Source organism: Carlito syrichta, unplaced genomic scaffold (genome assembly GCF_000164805.1).
Source record: "Carlito syrichta isolate Samal-C Ts95f unplaced genomic scaffold, Tarsius_syrichta-2.0.1 Scaffold313789, whole genome shotgun sequence".
Lineage (NCBI taxonomy): Eukaryota > Metazoa > Chordata > Mammalia > Primates > Tarsiidae > Carlito > Carlito syrichta.
The window spans coordinates 138,054-154,267 of record NW_007257885.1 but is presented as its reverse complement, the minus strand read 5'-3'; the positions used below and the strand labels follow the sequence as shown (position 1 = coordinate 154,267).

The 16,214-nt window shown below is 43.7% G+C and overlaps 1 protein-coding gene across 2 annotated transcripts in view; it reads left to right on the top strand.

Annotated features, from left to right (window-relative positions):
* TNN (tenascin N) overlaps positions 1-16,214 on the top strand; it is a 64,885-nt gene that overhangs the window by 26,618 nt on the left and 22,053 nt on the right. The window contains exons 8-12 of one of the 2 annotated variants that reach the window (XM_008070586.1): positions 1,180-1,446; positions 2,062-2,325; positions 8,553-8,816; positions 10,618-10,881; positions 13,772-14,035. In XM_008070586.1, the coding sequence (XP_008068777.1) occupies positions 1,180-1,446; positions 2,062-2,325; positions 8,553-8,816; positions 10,618-10,881; positions 13,772-14,035 (1,323 nt within the window). The remainder of the gene's footprint in view (positions 1-1,179; positions 1,447-2,061; positions 2,326-8,552; positions 8,817-10,617; positions 10,882-13,771; positions 14,036-16,214) is intronic. The other variant, XM_008070588.1, reaches the window with a different exon arrangement.

Here is a 16,214-nt window from a genome sequence, read left to right as displayed (position 1 = left end):
GAGGTAGTCAAAGGAAGAGGATAATAAAGACGTGTTTACCATACACTCACTTGCTTGGATTTTTGACTATCTGAGGGGTTTACATTTTGAGAAGAAATTTGTATTTCCTACCTCAAAAGCTATTACTAATATCAATTCATATTTAAGCATTTGCTATGCAATAGTTCATTTACTATTCACCATCATCTATGAGGTAGGTATTGATATTTCTGTCTTCTTAGAGGGGAGGAGGCAGATACTTAAGTTACACGGCTTGTCCAAAGTAAGCCCCCAAGAAAAGGTGGAGCTCGGTGGAGTCTAATCACAAATAAACCACACAGATTCTACAAGCATGATTATTTTTACTAGCTTGGACCTCAGATGCCATTGATTTAAAAGTCTCCTGGTTCCCAGCTGGGCATCGTTGTGCATGCCTGTAATCTCAGCACTTGGGGAGGCTGAGATGGGAGGCTGAGCTCAGGAGTTTGAGACCAGCCTGGGAAACATAGTGAGACCTCATATCTATAAAAACAAAATCAAAGTATTAGCCAGGTGTGGTGGCACATACTTGTAGTCCCAGCTACTCGGGAGGCTGAAGTAGGAGAATCACCTCTGCCCAGGAGGTTGAGGCTGCAGTGAGCTGTGATTGTGCCACTGTACTCCAGCCTGGGTAGCAGAGTGAGACTCCAACTCAATCAATCAATCAATCAATCAATCAATCAATCAAAGTGTCCTGGTTCTCTGGCCACAGACATAATGTTTTACATAGAACTGAAAGCATCTATTTCTGGGATTTTTTTCTTCACAAAGAACATACTTAAGCAGATGCAGAGATTTATTCAGTATAACTACTCTAAGGTACAAGGAGTCAGGAACTAGAGGAGTATATTATATAAATCCAGGGTCAAGGAGAAATTTGAATGTGAAGACCAATTCTTTTTATCCCAAAGCAACTCATGGAAAAAGTTTATGACATTGATTTATATGTTGGCTTTGTCTGAAAACTCTACTTCTCATGGAGTATTATTAGCTCATTCCAGGAATTTCAGACCACTTGCTTAATTACACCTTTGAGTTATTTCAATCTTTGACATATTATAGACTCTGAATTCATTGAAGTCATCATTATGTGTATGTTCTGGCCTTTCAGGAATTAGAGGGTGGTAAAGGTTACATTCTTCTTTTGTCTCTTTCTTAAAGAAATTGACAGCCCGAGAAACCTGGTGACTGATCGGGTGACAGAAAATACGGCCACCATCTCCTGGGACCCAGTGCAGGCCACCATTGACAGGTACATGGTACGCTACACCTCTGTGGATGACCAAGAGACCAGAGAGGTTCCGGTGGAGAAAGAGCAGAGCCGTGCCGACCTGACAGGCCTGAGGCCGGGCATAGAGTACACGGTGCAGGTGTGGGCCCAGAAGGGCGACCGGGAGAGCAAGAAGGCTGACACCAAGGCCCCGACAGGTAACAAAAGAGAGAGGTCAACTGGAATTGAGTTTTGAGTCTGTGGACTTGAGTGTGATAAAGGTACCAAAGGTTGTGTACTGAGCTGAGGGACTTTGCAATTCGGGATCTTAAAGATCAAAGAAAGACTGAACTCTAGTGGCGATCTCTTGAGCTGCAGTTCCCTGACAGTGATAAGCTGATCAGGAAATCCCTCAGCCGGCTGACTGGGAAAAGTAAAGCTGTATAGTAGCAGTGTTTTCAACACACTCAGCAGAGATGTGAAAAGGATCGTCACAGTGCTGTGATAATACTTTTGGAGGGCTCACCAGTGAAGCAGCCCTAAGTAACACGATAAATTAGCTACCCTAAATGTCATGGCGGATATTTAATCAGGAAGTCTTGGTGTGCTGTATGCTGCTAAGAAGATTTTGTTCCCCTCACATTTTAGGAAGCTAAAGACCAAGAAAGAATGCCATGTTTACAGTGATTCCTCCTTTGAAGTTGAGACCCAGGGTGGGAATGCCATTGCCTTGTACTCAGAGAGCTCTGGAAGATGCAGATGATGATGATGGGGTAGCAAAGGTATCTTCCCTGGCGTCAGAGCTTAGACTTTTCCAAACATTTTCCTTTCAGACATTGACAGCCCCAAAAACCTGGTGACCAACCAAGTGACAGAGAATACGGTCACTGTCACCTGGGACCCAGTACAGGCCGCTATCGACAGATATGTGGTGCGCTACACCTCTGCGGATGGAGAGACCCAGGAGGTTTCTGTGGGGAAGGAGCGGAGCAATGCCATGCTGACAGACCTGAAGCCAGGCGTGGAGTACACGGTGTATGTGTGGGCCCAGAAGGGGGACCGGGAGAGCGAGAAGGCTGACACCAAGTCCCCAACAGGTAAGGTGCATGCATTGTCACATGTCATTGCTGTGTGTGGTCTGTCTGTGTTGATCTTCTCTGACCTTGGCATAGAGAGAGGCTTTATGGAAGGGGCAGGTTGGTGTCCCTCTGTAATAAATGGTGTCCCCTCACTTCCTTTCAGTGGCTTCTCTTAGAATGCACATCTCATATTGTGCTGTCCACTCTAAAGATTGAAGGCCACTGCTCATAGTCCTTTATTCTTCTCTGCCTATGCACCCTCCTTGTTAACACACTAAATGCCTCACATCGGCAGGTAGTAAATATGAAGACGCAGGAAACTCTCATGCTGAGGGAGCCAGACCTAGGGATTATAATAAGTAAACACTTAAAAAAAAACCTCTTCGCCTGTTTAAACCCTTTCTATGCCTGTTTTTGTTTTTGTCCTTTGGATAAATGTAAATAATAACAGTGATTTATTAGCTAAAATAAGCCAATGTCTTGTCAGCTCAGCTTCCCTTGTGTTTCTCTTCTTGTACTTCAAGTGCTGTTCTTCCAACTTGCTGGCCCCCTTTTTGAATCACTAGGTCTGACACTGCTGGGAAAGGTTAGCTGAGGAGAGATGAGGAGGGGTCAGGAGGAGGAGAGGTGAGGTATGGGGAAGAGGAGGAAAGGTGGGGAGCCATGAGTGAGGTGATCTGAGAAGTGAGGAGAAGGAGAGGTGAGGGGTCAGGAGTGAGGAGAGGTGAGGAGTGAGGAGGGAGAGGGATGAGGAGTAAGGTGGAGAAAAGGTAAGGGGTCAGGAGGAAGGAGAGGTGAGGGGTCAGGAAGAGGAGTGGTGAAGGGTCAGGAGGAGGAGAGGTAAGGGGTCTTGAGAAAGAGAGGTGAGGGATCAGGAGGAAGGAGAGGTGAGGAGTGAGGAGGAGGAGAGGTGAGGGCTCAGGAGGAGGAGAGGTGAGTGGTTAGGAGGGAGGATAGATGGGGATTCTGTCATGTACATTGCAGGACATTTAGCAGCATCTTTGGTGTCTCCCTATCCTGTTGTGACAACTTAGATGTCTCTAGACATCATTAATCCCCCCAGACTGAGAACTGCTGCTCTAGGGTATGCATAACAAGCTCCGTAAGGGACCTCATTGAAACTACTTGTTCAAAGCTTGGGACTCACAGTGAAACTTTTTCCAAGTAAATCCATTTCTTTTATGTCCCACTTCATTGGCCTCTCCGACCTCTTTTTTAGGCTGAAGATGGTGGGTCAGTCAAGGATCTCAAAGCTATTGATCCTGCCTTGGGTGTGGGCCCTTGGGTTAGAAGGTACATTTTCTCGGGGTCAGAGCCTGAACCAATATATGTGATGGGACCTATGAGCAAATGACTTTAGGAAAATGACTACTATTTTCTTGGTGAATATATTTTTGAGTAGCTTCTGTGTGTGTGGTATAGAGGAGTATAATCGCTTGAATTTATAAAGGATCAAGAAACAGATGTTAATAATACTAGCTTGTTAGTATTTTGTTGAGGGTTTTGCATCTATGTTCATCAGTAATGTTGGCCTATGGTTTTCTTTTTTTGTTGTCTTTTTCTGGCTTTGGTTTCAGGGTAATGAATATTCCGTGTGCTGATGAAAATGATGTGGCTTCTGGGGCTGTTGTATGAAAAGTTCTGTCAATGTCTTTAGGTCCATTTGGTCTAAAGTGAAGTTTAAATACAATGTTTCTTTGTTGATTATCTGTCTTTATCATGTGTCTAATGCTAAGAGTGGGGGTATTGAAGTCCTTCACTCTTATTGTATCAGGGTTTAGCTCTCTTTTTACATCTAATAATATTTGCTTTGTATATGTGGGTTTTCCAGAGTTGAGTACACATATGTTTAGAATTGTTGTATCTTCTTGCTGAATTAATTTTTGATTTAAAGTCTGTTTTATCTGATTTAAGTATGTTTACCCTTTTCGGAGGTAAAAGTTCACTTTTGGTTTCCATTTGCGTAGAATATCTTTTTCTAGATTTCTTCACTTTCAATCTATGTAAGTCTTTACATGTGAAGTGAGTCTTGTAGGCAGCATATAATTGGATCATGTTTTTTCTTAATTCATTCAGCCAGTCTTTATTTTTTAAGTGGGAAATTTAATCCATTTACCTTCAAGGTTATTGTTTATAGGTGAGTACTGACTCTTGTCATTTTGTTAATTGTTTTCTGTTTGTTTTTTTATCTTTTGTTTCTTTCTCTCTTATTGTTTATCATCACAGCTTAGTTTTTTTTTCTCGTAGCGATACTGTTTGATTTTTTTCTCTTTTTACTCTATATGTATGCTCTACCAGTAACGTTTACAGTTTTACATGTTCTTATGGTAGTGATTATTGTCTTTTCATTTCCAGATGCAGGACTTTCTTGAATTTTTTTTGTAAGACCAGTCAAGCAGTGATAAATTCCCTTAGTTTTTGTTTGTTTGGGAAAGACATTTATTTCTCCCTTATTTCTGAAGGATAGCTTTGCTGGATATAGTATTCTTGGCTAAAAATTTTTTTTCTTGTTTCAGTACTTCAAATATATCATTCCTTTCTTTCTTGGCTTGTAAGATTTCTGCTGAGAAATCTGCTGTTAGTTTAATGGGGATTACCTTATATGTGACTTGACACTTGTCTCTTGCTGTTTTTAGGATTCTCTCTTTGTCTGTGATTTTTGATAGTTTAACTACAGTGTGCCTCCAGAAGGACCCCTTTGGGTTGAATCTATTTAGGGACCTTTGATCTTTTTAGATCTGGATATTCATATCTCTGTCTAGACTTGAGATATTTTCAACTGTTATTTCATTAAATAGATTTTCTATACCTTTTTCCATCTCTTCCCTTTCAGTAACTCCTATAATACAAATACTTATTTGCTTAATGGTGTCTCATAAGTCTTGCAGGTTTTCTTCACTCTTTTTAATTCTTATTTTTATTCTCCCTCTAACTGAGTGTGCCAAGCAAGTTATCTTCAAGTTCAGAGATTCTCTTTTCTGCTTGATCAAGTCTGCTGTTGAAGCTCTCTGTTGTATTTTTAATTTCATTCATTGAATTTATCAGCTGTAGGATTAATTTATCTCTTTTCTATATCTGCCTCTTTGTTGAATTTCTTGTTCATATTGTAAATATCTCTTATTTTGTAGAATTGTCTATCTGTATTTTCTTGAATCTAATTAAGTTTCCTTAAGATCATTAATTTGAATTCCTTTTTTGGCAGTTCATTGATTTTATTTTCATTGGGGTCTGTTACTAGAGGGTTATTGTATTCCTTTGGTGGTGTCATGTTTCCTTGCCTTTTCACATTTCTTAGTCCCTGCATTGAAGTCTGTGCATCTGGTGGAACAATCGCTTCTTCTAAACTTTCTAGAATGGATTTCTCAGAGAAATACTTTCACATGCAATTGAGTTTTAGTGTCCATTGGGTTCTGGGTGAAGGTGCTCAAAGCTGCTGTGGGGTCAGGGTCCTAGGTTCAGCGTCTTGTGAACTTATTTTGGCATGTGGGTCTTGGGGTACAGGTTCACTCTCTGTTGCAGGGTTGCATGTAGGTTGCCCACAGTGCCAGGATCTGTGACTCTGAGTTACCCCCTAGCAGCTCAGGTTCAGGGGATTGGGTTGTAACTGTGATTCTAACGTTGGGGAGTAGGAGTACTCTGAAGGGTGCAGAGCACAGCTGTAGTTTGGAAACTGGGGGCCAATAGGGCTTGGTGACACTCAGGTCCCTGGGGATGAGGCATTGTGTAGTGGTGGGATGGTGGGACTTGGCAGTATCCCAGATGCTGTGAGGGCAGCAGCAGCAATTGCCCCAGAATGAACAAGCACATTGTTGGTTGGGCTTTGTGGGCAGGGCACAGCATGGCAATGACTCCTCTCCTTGAGGAGATGGGTGCCTCAGCAGCTCAGATTCCAGGAGACTAACCTAGCCACAAGAAAGCAGCATACTAGAGTTCTTGGCCTGTAGGTTGGGGTGAGATCAGCCACTACTCTGTTTTCTGAGACATGGGGTACTACCTCAACTCAGCCCTGGACTGTGTAGCTGCTCAGCTTAGCCAGGAAACTGATTCCCTAGGAGGTGATGTGCTGCTTCAGGTCAGACCTGGGGTGTGTGGCTGTTCTGGGCAACCAAGACATCATTACCCTGGGATGCAGGGCTCTGCCAAAGCACTGTGTCCCCAGGAGAGAAACTTCAGCTCTGGTCCTAGAGGATAGGAAAGGTCGGTGGAGCACTCCTGCCACTGCTTTACCCCATGAGGAAAGTTATAATAGTTACTCACAGCTCAGCTTTGGGATGTCAAACCACTGGGTGGGAGTGGTTTGACAGCAGGTTAGCCTCAGGGATGAAAGGATGTCATGGCTGCTTGCCTCCAGATCAAGACACACTCCAGCAGTAGTTCCAGTTTCAAGATGGCATATTGTAGTAACTGTGTGGGCCACAGGGGACAGGGCATAATATCAGCTCCTTCTCTGGGGTAACACAGCTGTGTGGACACCAGGCAGGTCCCTCAGCTGATCACAACTCTTGTGAGGACTGCAGGGGGTCTGAATGGTGAGGACTGTAGGTGTCTAAGGTGTGGTTGGGGACTGCTTGGATCCTCTTGCCTACCACTTTGCCATAAAAAGAAGTTCCTCTTGGTTCTAAGTTGATCCTGGCTGAGGGATAGCATAGTGGGGTCCTGGTGTTTCCTTCTGTTCTTTCTGTGGCTATCCTGAGTTTCTGTGCTCACCAGAGTTTCTGTTATTTCTTTGATATACTCCTGCACTCTTCTTTAGTTATTTTTGTTAAAATGTAGCTGCTTATTCATTGTTTTGGTTGTCTTCATACAGAGACTGAGCATTAGAGGGTTCAAGTTGGGCAACTTGCCGGCGTCACACCAGAGAACATGTTATTAACACATATAATACAACAGCTCTGAAGAAGACGCCCTCATATTATCTCCTCCTGCCTTCTTTTTTTTCCTTCTGGAGAAAATTGAGGCAGAGAGGTTAGGTTGCCCTTGATGACATTTTGAATTGTGAACACTCTGTGGCTTCAGAGCTGTAAACACTAATATTTTAGCATTTTCTTTTCTTTCTTTCTTTCTTTCTTTTTTTTTTAGTTGGAGTCTCCCTCTATAGCCCAGGCTGGAGTGCAATGGCACGCTCACAGCCACCCCAGCGTCGATGTGCTGGGCTCCGGCGATCCTTCCATCTCAGCCTTCCAAGTAGCCGGAACTATAGGCATGCACTACCACATCCGGCTAATTTTTAATTTATTTTTTATTTTTTTATTTTTGAGTTGGAATCTCACTCTGTCGCCCAGACTGGAGTGCAGTGGCTGCTCCCAGCCACCTCAGCCTCTACCTGCTGGGCTCCGGCGATCCTTCCACCTTAGCCTTCCAAGTAGCTGGAACTACAGGCATGTGCTACCATGCCCGGCTAATTTTTCGATTTATTGTAGAGTTGAGGTCTCATCAAGTTGCCCAGGTGGGTCTCGAACCCGTGGGCTCAGGCAATCCACTCACCTCAGCCTCCCAAGGTGCGGGATTACAGGCTGAGCCACCGAGCCCGGCGATTTTTAATTTTTTATTGTAAAGACGAGGTCTCATCAAGTTGTCCGGGCTGGTCTCGAACCTGTGGGCTCAGGCAATCCACTCGCCATGGCCTCCCAAAGTGCTGGGATTACAGGCTGAGCCACTGAGCCCGGCCTGTTTTAGCATTTTCAAAGCTTCTTTTTCTACTTGATATTTCTTGTTTTGGTTTACAGAGTTACCCAGAGAAATACAATAACCATTAACAATCCCATTTTACAAATACAGAAGTAAAGTGAAGCAACTTGCTCAAGGTCACAAAAACAAGTTAGTCGGTTATGAAATTAGATACATATATGAAATATTTGTTGATGGAACCTTGAAGTCCATCTAACTCAAACCCCAGCTTTTACAGATGAAGAAGCTGAGGCCCAGCCAGACACAGCTTAGTTCTCCTAGATGGCTGATGACAGTGCTGGGATTATACTCCTGGTTAGCAGACTTCATCCCAGGGTTCTCCCTTTCTCTCTGGGCTGAAACTAGAACCTATCTCATCTGACTCTGGATGTAGTGCTCATTCTACTCTCCTGGGTTGCCTCCTTGAAGATCCAAGTACCAGCTATGGTGATAAGATCTATGTCTATGAAACAACTGAAAACTGATGTATGATAAAGGAAAATCATAACAGTAGACTGCTCACCACAAGCAAAATGGTGCCTGCTAATGGTGTTTATTGATCAGCATTTTCCTTTCAGAAATTGACAGCCCTAAGAACCTAGTGACTGACCGGGTGACAGAGAATACGGCCACCATTTCTTGGGACCCAGTACAGGCTACTATTGACAAATATGTGGTGCGCTACACCTCTGCTGATGGAGAGACCAAAGAGGTCCTGGTGGGGAAGGAGTGGAGTAGCACCACCCTAACGGGTCTGGTGCCAGGCATGGAGTACACAGTGTATGTGTGGGCCCAGAAGGGGGACCAGGAGAGCAAGAAGGCTGACACCAAGGCTCCAACAGGTAAGGAGCATCGTTCTTTGGCAATGTAAGATCTATCATGCTAAGCTGATGAGTGGTCAAGTTTTGTTTTCCTTCTCTGACATTGGCAGAAATTGATGATTATGGAAGAGCAGAATGGTATTCCTTCATAGTATGCTGCACCCACCATCATCCCTTGCTTCCCTTTAACTGGTTTTCTTACAAGTCAGGCCTACATGGCAGTCTCCAAGCTATGACTCTATGGTCATGCCCACCAATTCCTCTTTTGATTGTGTGGATTTTTGCTGTATGTAATATTGAGGGTTTCTTAGTGAGTGGGAACAGAAAATGAAAATAAAGTAGTATTACTAATGGTCTATTGAAAAATTGACTTTAAGAATGTAGACTTTACATCTGCAAGGAGATGGATGTGGTTTGCTTTGCTACAAATGAGTCCTATTATAATTGCCAAACTCATGATAAATTATTATGATACATTCTATGCAGGAGATGGCATGGTGTAAGTATAGAGAATAACATAGTAGAGATGGTTTGTAGATGGGATGGGTGAGTCGTAATAGGATACACATTGAGAGAAACACCCAAATAATAGTTGTGTAAACAAGAAAGGAGTGTATTCCTCTCTGTGGAATGGTAGTGTGGATGTGGGCCAGAGTTTTGAGGATAAGGATATCTCCTGTGTTACATTCTTATTACTATAAAAGAGATATATGTACACATTTTGTACAGTGATTTAGCCAGTAAACTAGCATGACAATGAATCTGTGATTTGCTAGAGAATATCAAAATAGGGTTTACTTTTGCTGACTCATTTAATGACACTTCTCACGTATTGGGCACTTTTCCTGTGCCCTGTCCTCTACACAGGTACTGGGGACACAGGAGAATAGGATGCAACTTTCTTCCTCCAGAAGATTATGTTTGGATCTGGCTTTTAGAATTTCTAGTATGAGAGGTCTTCACTGAGATGATGTTAGACACAAAACTGTTAGTTCCTTGTTAGCAGAGTCTGTGTCTTCAACTCTGGATCCTGCCCATTGACTAGAACAGGGGTGTCCAACCTTTTGGCTTCCCTGAGCCACATCAAGTAAAAAGAAATCGTTTTGGGCTGCACATAAATTATACAATATAGTTAGTATATGTACATAATAAGACTTCTTTTATTTTTAATATTTTTTTCTTATAAAGTTTAGAAAAATGAGAACAATATAAAGCTAATGGGAAATTTGACCCTGGCTTTTATAAAACTAATCTATCAATGTCTGGTTCAATGGAAGTGCTCATAATTCTTAGTGAGTTCTAAAGGTGCTCGCCAGAAATATTTGTTCAAGTTTTGCTCTTCGTGTGCTTCATGATTGAAAACAGTTGCTCACAAATATACGTGCTGCCAAAAAGCAATGTCATGAATAAAGCGTGATTGTGAACTTCAAAGATGGAACTACACATGGACTCACAAAGAAAATAAATGCTAAAACACATGATGCTAAAAGATTTTGTGGGGTCGCATTACTAGCTGTTGTGGGTCATATGTGGCCTGCAGGCCATGGGTTAGACATGCCTGGACTTGAATAAAGAGATTTGTTTTGTCAAACTCTTGGGAGTGGTAATAACCCAACTTGTCAGATTCTGGTCTTTTGTGTTTTCTACTTGAGGAGCCAAGTATATCTGGGGAGAGAAGATGATGTCCATAAAACAGGTAAAACAGAACAGGAGATGGAAAACCCACAAAACATGAAAGGGTCTTACCCCAAGCAAAATTGCCCCCAATTTCTACACTCTTGGGCCTGTTAATAGTGCATATTGACTATCATTTTTCTTTCAGACATTGACAGTCCCAAAAACCTGGTGACTGACCAGGTGACAGAGAATACAGCCACCATCTCCTGGGACCCTGTGCAGGCCACCATCGATAGGTACATGGTGCGCTACACCTCTGTAGATGGAGAGACCCAGGAGGTTCCAGTGGGCAAGGAGCGGAGCAGCGCCATCCTGACGGGCCTGAGGCCAGGCATGGAGTACATGGTGCATGTGTGGGCCCAGAAGGGGGACCAGGAGAGCAAGAAGGTTGACACAAAGGCTCCGACAGGTAACAGGAGGGAAGAGGATAACATACTGGGGTAGTTGATGCAGGTTGATCTATTGTTACTGATTGATAATGCAGTCACTTTTGGAGTCTGCAACCTCAGACTTTTGATTGTTTTAGGAGAGTCTGCTATAAAAAATTTTTATTCACACAAGGAAAGAACAATGCATAGTAATGAACCTGTCCCACTGGGTGGTCTTAGACTGAGCAGTCCCACAAATGTCTTAAAGCTCTTTCCAAAGCCTAAGTTTTTAACCATTGTGACTCTGAGCTATATAAAATTATAGAGAATAATGTAAAAATAATATAAATTTTCTAAAACCACTGATTAAAAGACTGTTTTGTGGCAGGCTATTTTGGTTAGGCTTGACTGAACAGGTGCAGTGTGGTAGAGAGGAACAGGTATTGACCTAGGCAGCTGGATCCCTGTGTTTATATCAACAGGCAGCTGACTTGTAATTAGCATCGTCTGGGACTATAGTGGTGCTAGGCCTGGGAATACAGTGGTGGACAAAATAAATGTGGTCTCTACTATCTTGACATCTAGTGGGAAAGGTAGACAATGAACAAATTTATAACTGTATATTACGATAAGTTCTGTGGAGGAGATGACATGGTGTATATAGGGTAGGAATGTTTCTAGATGGGATGGGTGAGTAGTAATAGGATAAGTGTTGACAGAAAGACCCACATAACAGTTGCATAAACAAGAAAGGAGTGCATTCCTTTCTGTGGAATGGCCAAGGTGACACGATAGCTCCCTATCTAGGAGACCCAGAATCCTTCTGTATTGTTGCTCAAGCGGCCCTAAGAAGTTGCCTTCCTTTACCTTCCCGTTCACATTCCAGTGGTGGGCAGGGGCATAGCGAAGGGTGGAGATGACTGGAACATTGCCCACATCTGTTCTTCTCCTGTTCCATTGTTAGATCCCATGCACAGCATCCGACGTTACTCCAAGGGAGGCTGGGAAATAGGGTCTTTAGCTGGATGACCACTCGCCCAGCATTCACTTCTGTGATACCATCGTGTCCAACATAGTAGCTGCTAGCTACACATGACTATTTAAATTTTAGTTAATTAAAAATAATTAAAATAAGAAATTATTTCCTCATTTGGACTAGCTATATTTTAAATGGCCAGCAGTCACCTGTGATCAATGGCCACAGTATTGAACAGTGCAGATTATAGGATCTTTCCATCATTGTGAAGAGTTATATTGGACGGTGTGCGTGTAGAAGAAGGGGAGGACGGGTATCAGGGAAAACTGGCCACATTGGGCAGAAGGAGGAGTAGCGTGATGGCCCTCAGCTAGAATAGCACCTGAGATGGTTGAAGGATGACAAGAGACTGTATTGTTGGGGCATGGAGGTGAGACAGCAGGGTGCCTGAGGTGAGGTGAAAGGGGCGGGGTGGGGGTCATACAAGACCACGTGATGCCTCGAAGACAAATTGATCAGAAGAGCGACATGATACAGTGCTCATTCAGAAAACATTTTCCAGCCTATGCTGAGGAGAATGGAAATAATGACAAAGGTAAAAGTGGGAAGATTAGCAAAACAACTACTAGAAAGGTCGGTGCAAGAGAATGATGGTCTGGACGGGTGAGATGGCAGGAGGGATAGAGAAGAGGGCGTATCTGGGAATATATTTGAGGCATAACTGATAGTACTTGTTGATAGATGACCTGTGGGATAGGAAGAAAATGAGGAATCATGTGTGACCTATGCTGCTGATTTGAGCATCATGGAAGATTGGGGTACCATTTTTTGAGAGGGGACATTGAGCACTAATACGTTTGGAAAGGAATGTGAAGACTTTTAAATATTTAAGTTTGAGATACTCAGGAATGATACAGACTGTGGGGCAGTGAGCATCTGGTTGGTGTTTAAAGCCATGGGCACCAGTGAGGTCACCTGAGGAAAACGGAGAGAGAGGGAGAGAAGGAGCTTTGGATGCACCAGCACTTTGAAGGTCGCTAACAAAGAGCTGAGGAAAAGGAGTTGGGGAGTTAGGAGGAAATCAGGGGTGTGTAGTCATGGAAGCCAAGAACTGAGAGTATCTGAAGAAGGAGGGAGTGGATCTGACTTACCAAATGCTACTTGAAAGTCGTGTCATGTGAGGATGGCATGCTTTCCTTTGATGTGGTAGCACAGACATTGTTGGTTAACTTAACTAGGAGGTGAGGTGGTGTGGTGTGGAAAGACATAAACGTGGCTGAGCTGAGGGGTGAGCAGGCAAGGAGGTGGGAAGTCAAGGATGCAGTTGTTTCTCTCGAGAGGTCTGTAGGTTCAGGGATGCAGAGAAATGGGATGATGTGGGGAGGGATGGGAGATACTAGGCTGCTTATGTGGGCTTCAAGGTGGAGAAGGAGAGATTGATGACACAGGAGAGAGGGGCAGGAGAAAGCCAGCAGGTCCATGAGAGCTGGGAGGGCTCAGTATTCAGAGGGAGATTTCACACAAGCCATTGGCAATAACCCTCATTTCCCTGGACTTACGTTCTCCTCCCCTTTTCTAAGTCAAGAAGGCTGGAAGATATGACCTCTCAGTTCTTCAGTTCTGTGAAAGAAAATAACCAGACCCCATGCAGATCAACAGAAGTTTTGGTAGCTTGTCTTGTGGTCCCGGAGATTTTTATTGTTATTTTGGTGAGGATCGCAAGGACAGAAAATGTCCATGTTGACACACTTGGAGAAGATCTGATTCCTTCCAGCTTTAGTGTCCAGTGGTTTGTTTCCCTGGAAAGTGGAAAGCAGTACTCTTCAACTCCTGTTTCGTGTGAACTCTGCCACTGTTCATGATACATGAGTGAAAGCCTGATGATGGATGGGGTGGGGATGGAATACCCTCCCTGGGGTCTAAAGTCCTGCCTTTTCTAAATCTTTTCAAAAAAGAAATCGACGGTCCCAAAAACCTGGTGACTGACCAGGTGACAGAGAATACAGCCACCATCTCCTGGGACCCGGTGCAGGCCACCATTGATAGATACGTAGTGCATTACACCTCTGCCAATGGAGAGACCCAGGAGGTTCCGGTGGGCAAGGAGCGGAGCAGCGCCATCCTGACGGGTCTGAGGCCGGGCGTGGAGTACATGGTGCATGTGTGGGCCCAAAAGGGGGTTCGTGAGAGCAAGAAGGCCTACACCAAGGCCCTGACAGGTACTGAGAGGGACAGGACAAGGGAGACTTTCACACTTACCAGGAGAAGGTCTTCCATTGGTGGGGCAGGGAGGGGAACAAGGAAAGGTGGGGGGGTGCTCACCTCACCCAAGGTCATTCCTCAGAGTTAACTTTCTGAGGTGACATGTTGACATGGCAGTTCAGATAAGATGGGAGAGTGCTAGCCAGGCGTGGTGGCTCATGCCTGTAATCCTAACACTTCGGGAGGTGGAACTGAGAAGATTGCCTGAGACTAGGGATTTGAGACCAGTTTGGGCAACTTGGCGAGAACTTTTCTCTACAATAAATCAAACAACTAGCTGGGTGTGGTGGCATGCACCTGTAGTTCCAGCTACTTTGAAGGCTGAGGCAGAAGGATCACCTGAGCCCAGCAGGTCAAGGTCATGATATAGCCATGAGTGTGCCACTATACTCCAGTCTGGGTGTCAGAGACTCCAACTCAAAAAAAAAAAAGAGAGAAAGTGAGAGAATGTGGAGGAAATGGTTGGGCCTCAGCTCCCTCTGGGAGAAAAGAGGTAGTTTTCTTTTCTGTTTTCCTCTTCTGGAATGGGGATGGTACAGTATCTTCCTCCATTTCATCCCCAGCAGATGATGAAAGGTGCCTGAACCACTATGTGTTGTGTGTGATGGGGTCTCTGGCCTTGACTGAACATCGTAGGGATCAGGATCTTGGGCCATACCTGCTCTGGGATCCGCAGGCCTCTTCAGTAGTGTGGGCAACGTCTGTCTACTGCTTTTGTGGCTGAGTGCACCAAGTATGGCCATGGAGATAGAGGTGCCTTGAATTTCTTTATGATGTTTTAAAATATTATTACTAGGCCAGGCTCGGTGACTCAGCCTCTAATCCCAGCGCTTTGGGAGGCTGAGGTGAGTGGATTGCCTAAGCCCACGGGTTCGAGACCTACCTGGGCAACTTGGCAAGACCTCATCTCTACAATAAATCAAAAACCAGCCGGGCGTGGTAGCGTGCACCTGTAGTTCCGGTTCCTTGGATGGCTGAGGTGGAAGGATTGCCAGAACCCAGCAGATCGAGGCTGCAGAGGCTGGGAGCAGCCACTGCACTCTAGTCTGGACGACAGAGTGAGACTCCAACTCAAAAATAAATAAATAAAATAAAATATTATTATTTTATTATTTTTATTTTTAGAGACAGGATCTTACTCTGTCTCCCAGGCTTGAGTACAGTGACACAATCATAGCTTTCTGCAGCCTCCAACTTCTGATCTCAAGTGATCCTCCTGCCTTGGCCTCCCAAAGTGCTGGAATTGCAGCCATGAGCCACCACTCCTGGCCATTATTTTTATTAGTTAAAATAGCATTTTTGATCCAAAAAATATGTATGCTTGTAGTAAAAATTTTCAAACTGTTTGCATAACAAACAACAATAGCAAAACCCCACTTATCCCCATCCCAGACTTCCTGGAACTCAGTGTTGTTCACCAGAGGTTGTCAGTAACCAGTATCTCCTTCTTTCTTCCCTCCTTTTCCTCTTTCTCTCTGCCTCTTTTTTCTACTTTTCCTTCTTCTCTTAGTTTCACCTTTCCCATTTTTAAAGACAGTAATGAGATTGCCATCTTTCTGCTTTGTAGAAATGTGAAAGTAACTAAGACAGATACCTCAAGCCTGTAACCAGGGCATTGGCAGTCAGTCAAAGGAATGGCAGAAGCTAGCTGAGGATATTTAAGTAGCCACAGTTTTGCTCTGATTATGAAAGCAGTGAATTCAGTTTTTTCATGTGGTGGATAGAGTAAAATTCATGCCAGATACTATGCTTTAAAAAAATCAAACCAAGCTGATATTACAGAAATTCAAAATTTGTCAAAACATCCTAATTCAAAGCAACAGCTGTCTGATTTCTGTTAAAATACTGCAATTCAGTTCTCAGCTCCAATGCTACTGGGTAGAAAATAGCCTGAAGACATCTTTTTTGGGAAACTTCTAAATTAAAATAGCCTTCTGTGATAATGCTTTTTCAAAATGGAAATTTCCATTCATATCTTATTAGGCTAAAAAAAAAGTCATCTAACAGTTGTGCTGTTGGATAGTATTCTTGCTGAGCTCTAGTTTTCCTGGTCTACATGGCACACTCACGTACCCACGTGTTCCCTCTGGTGTTTGGGGGAGGAAGTTCCATAGAAGAAAGCTCTGTTGATCTCCC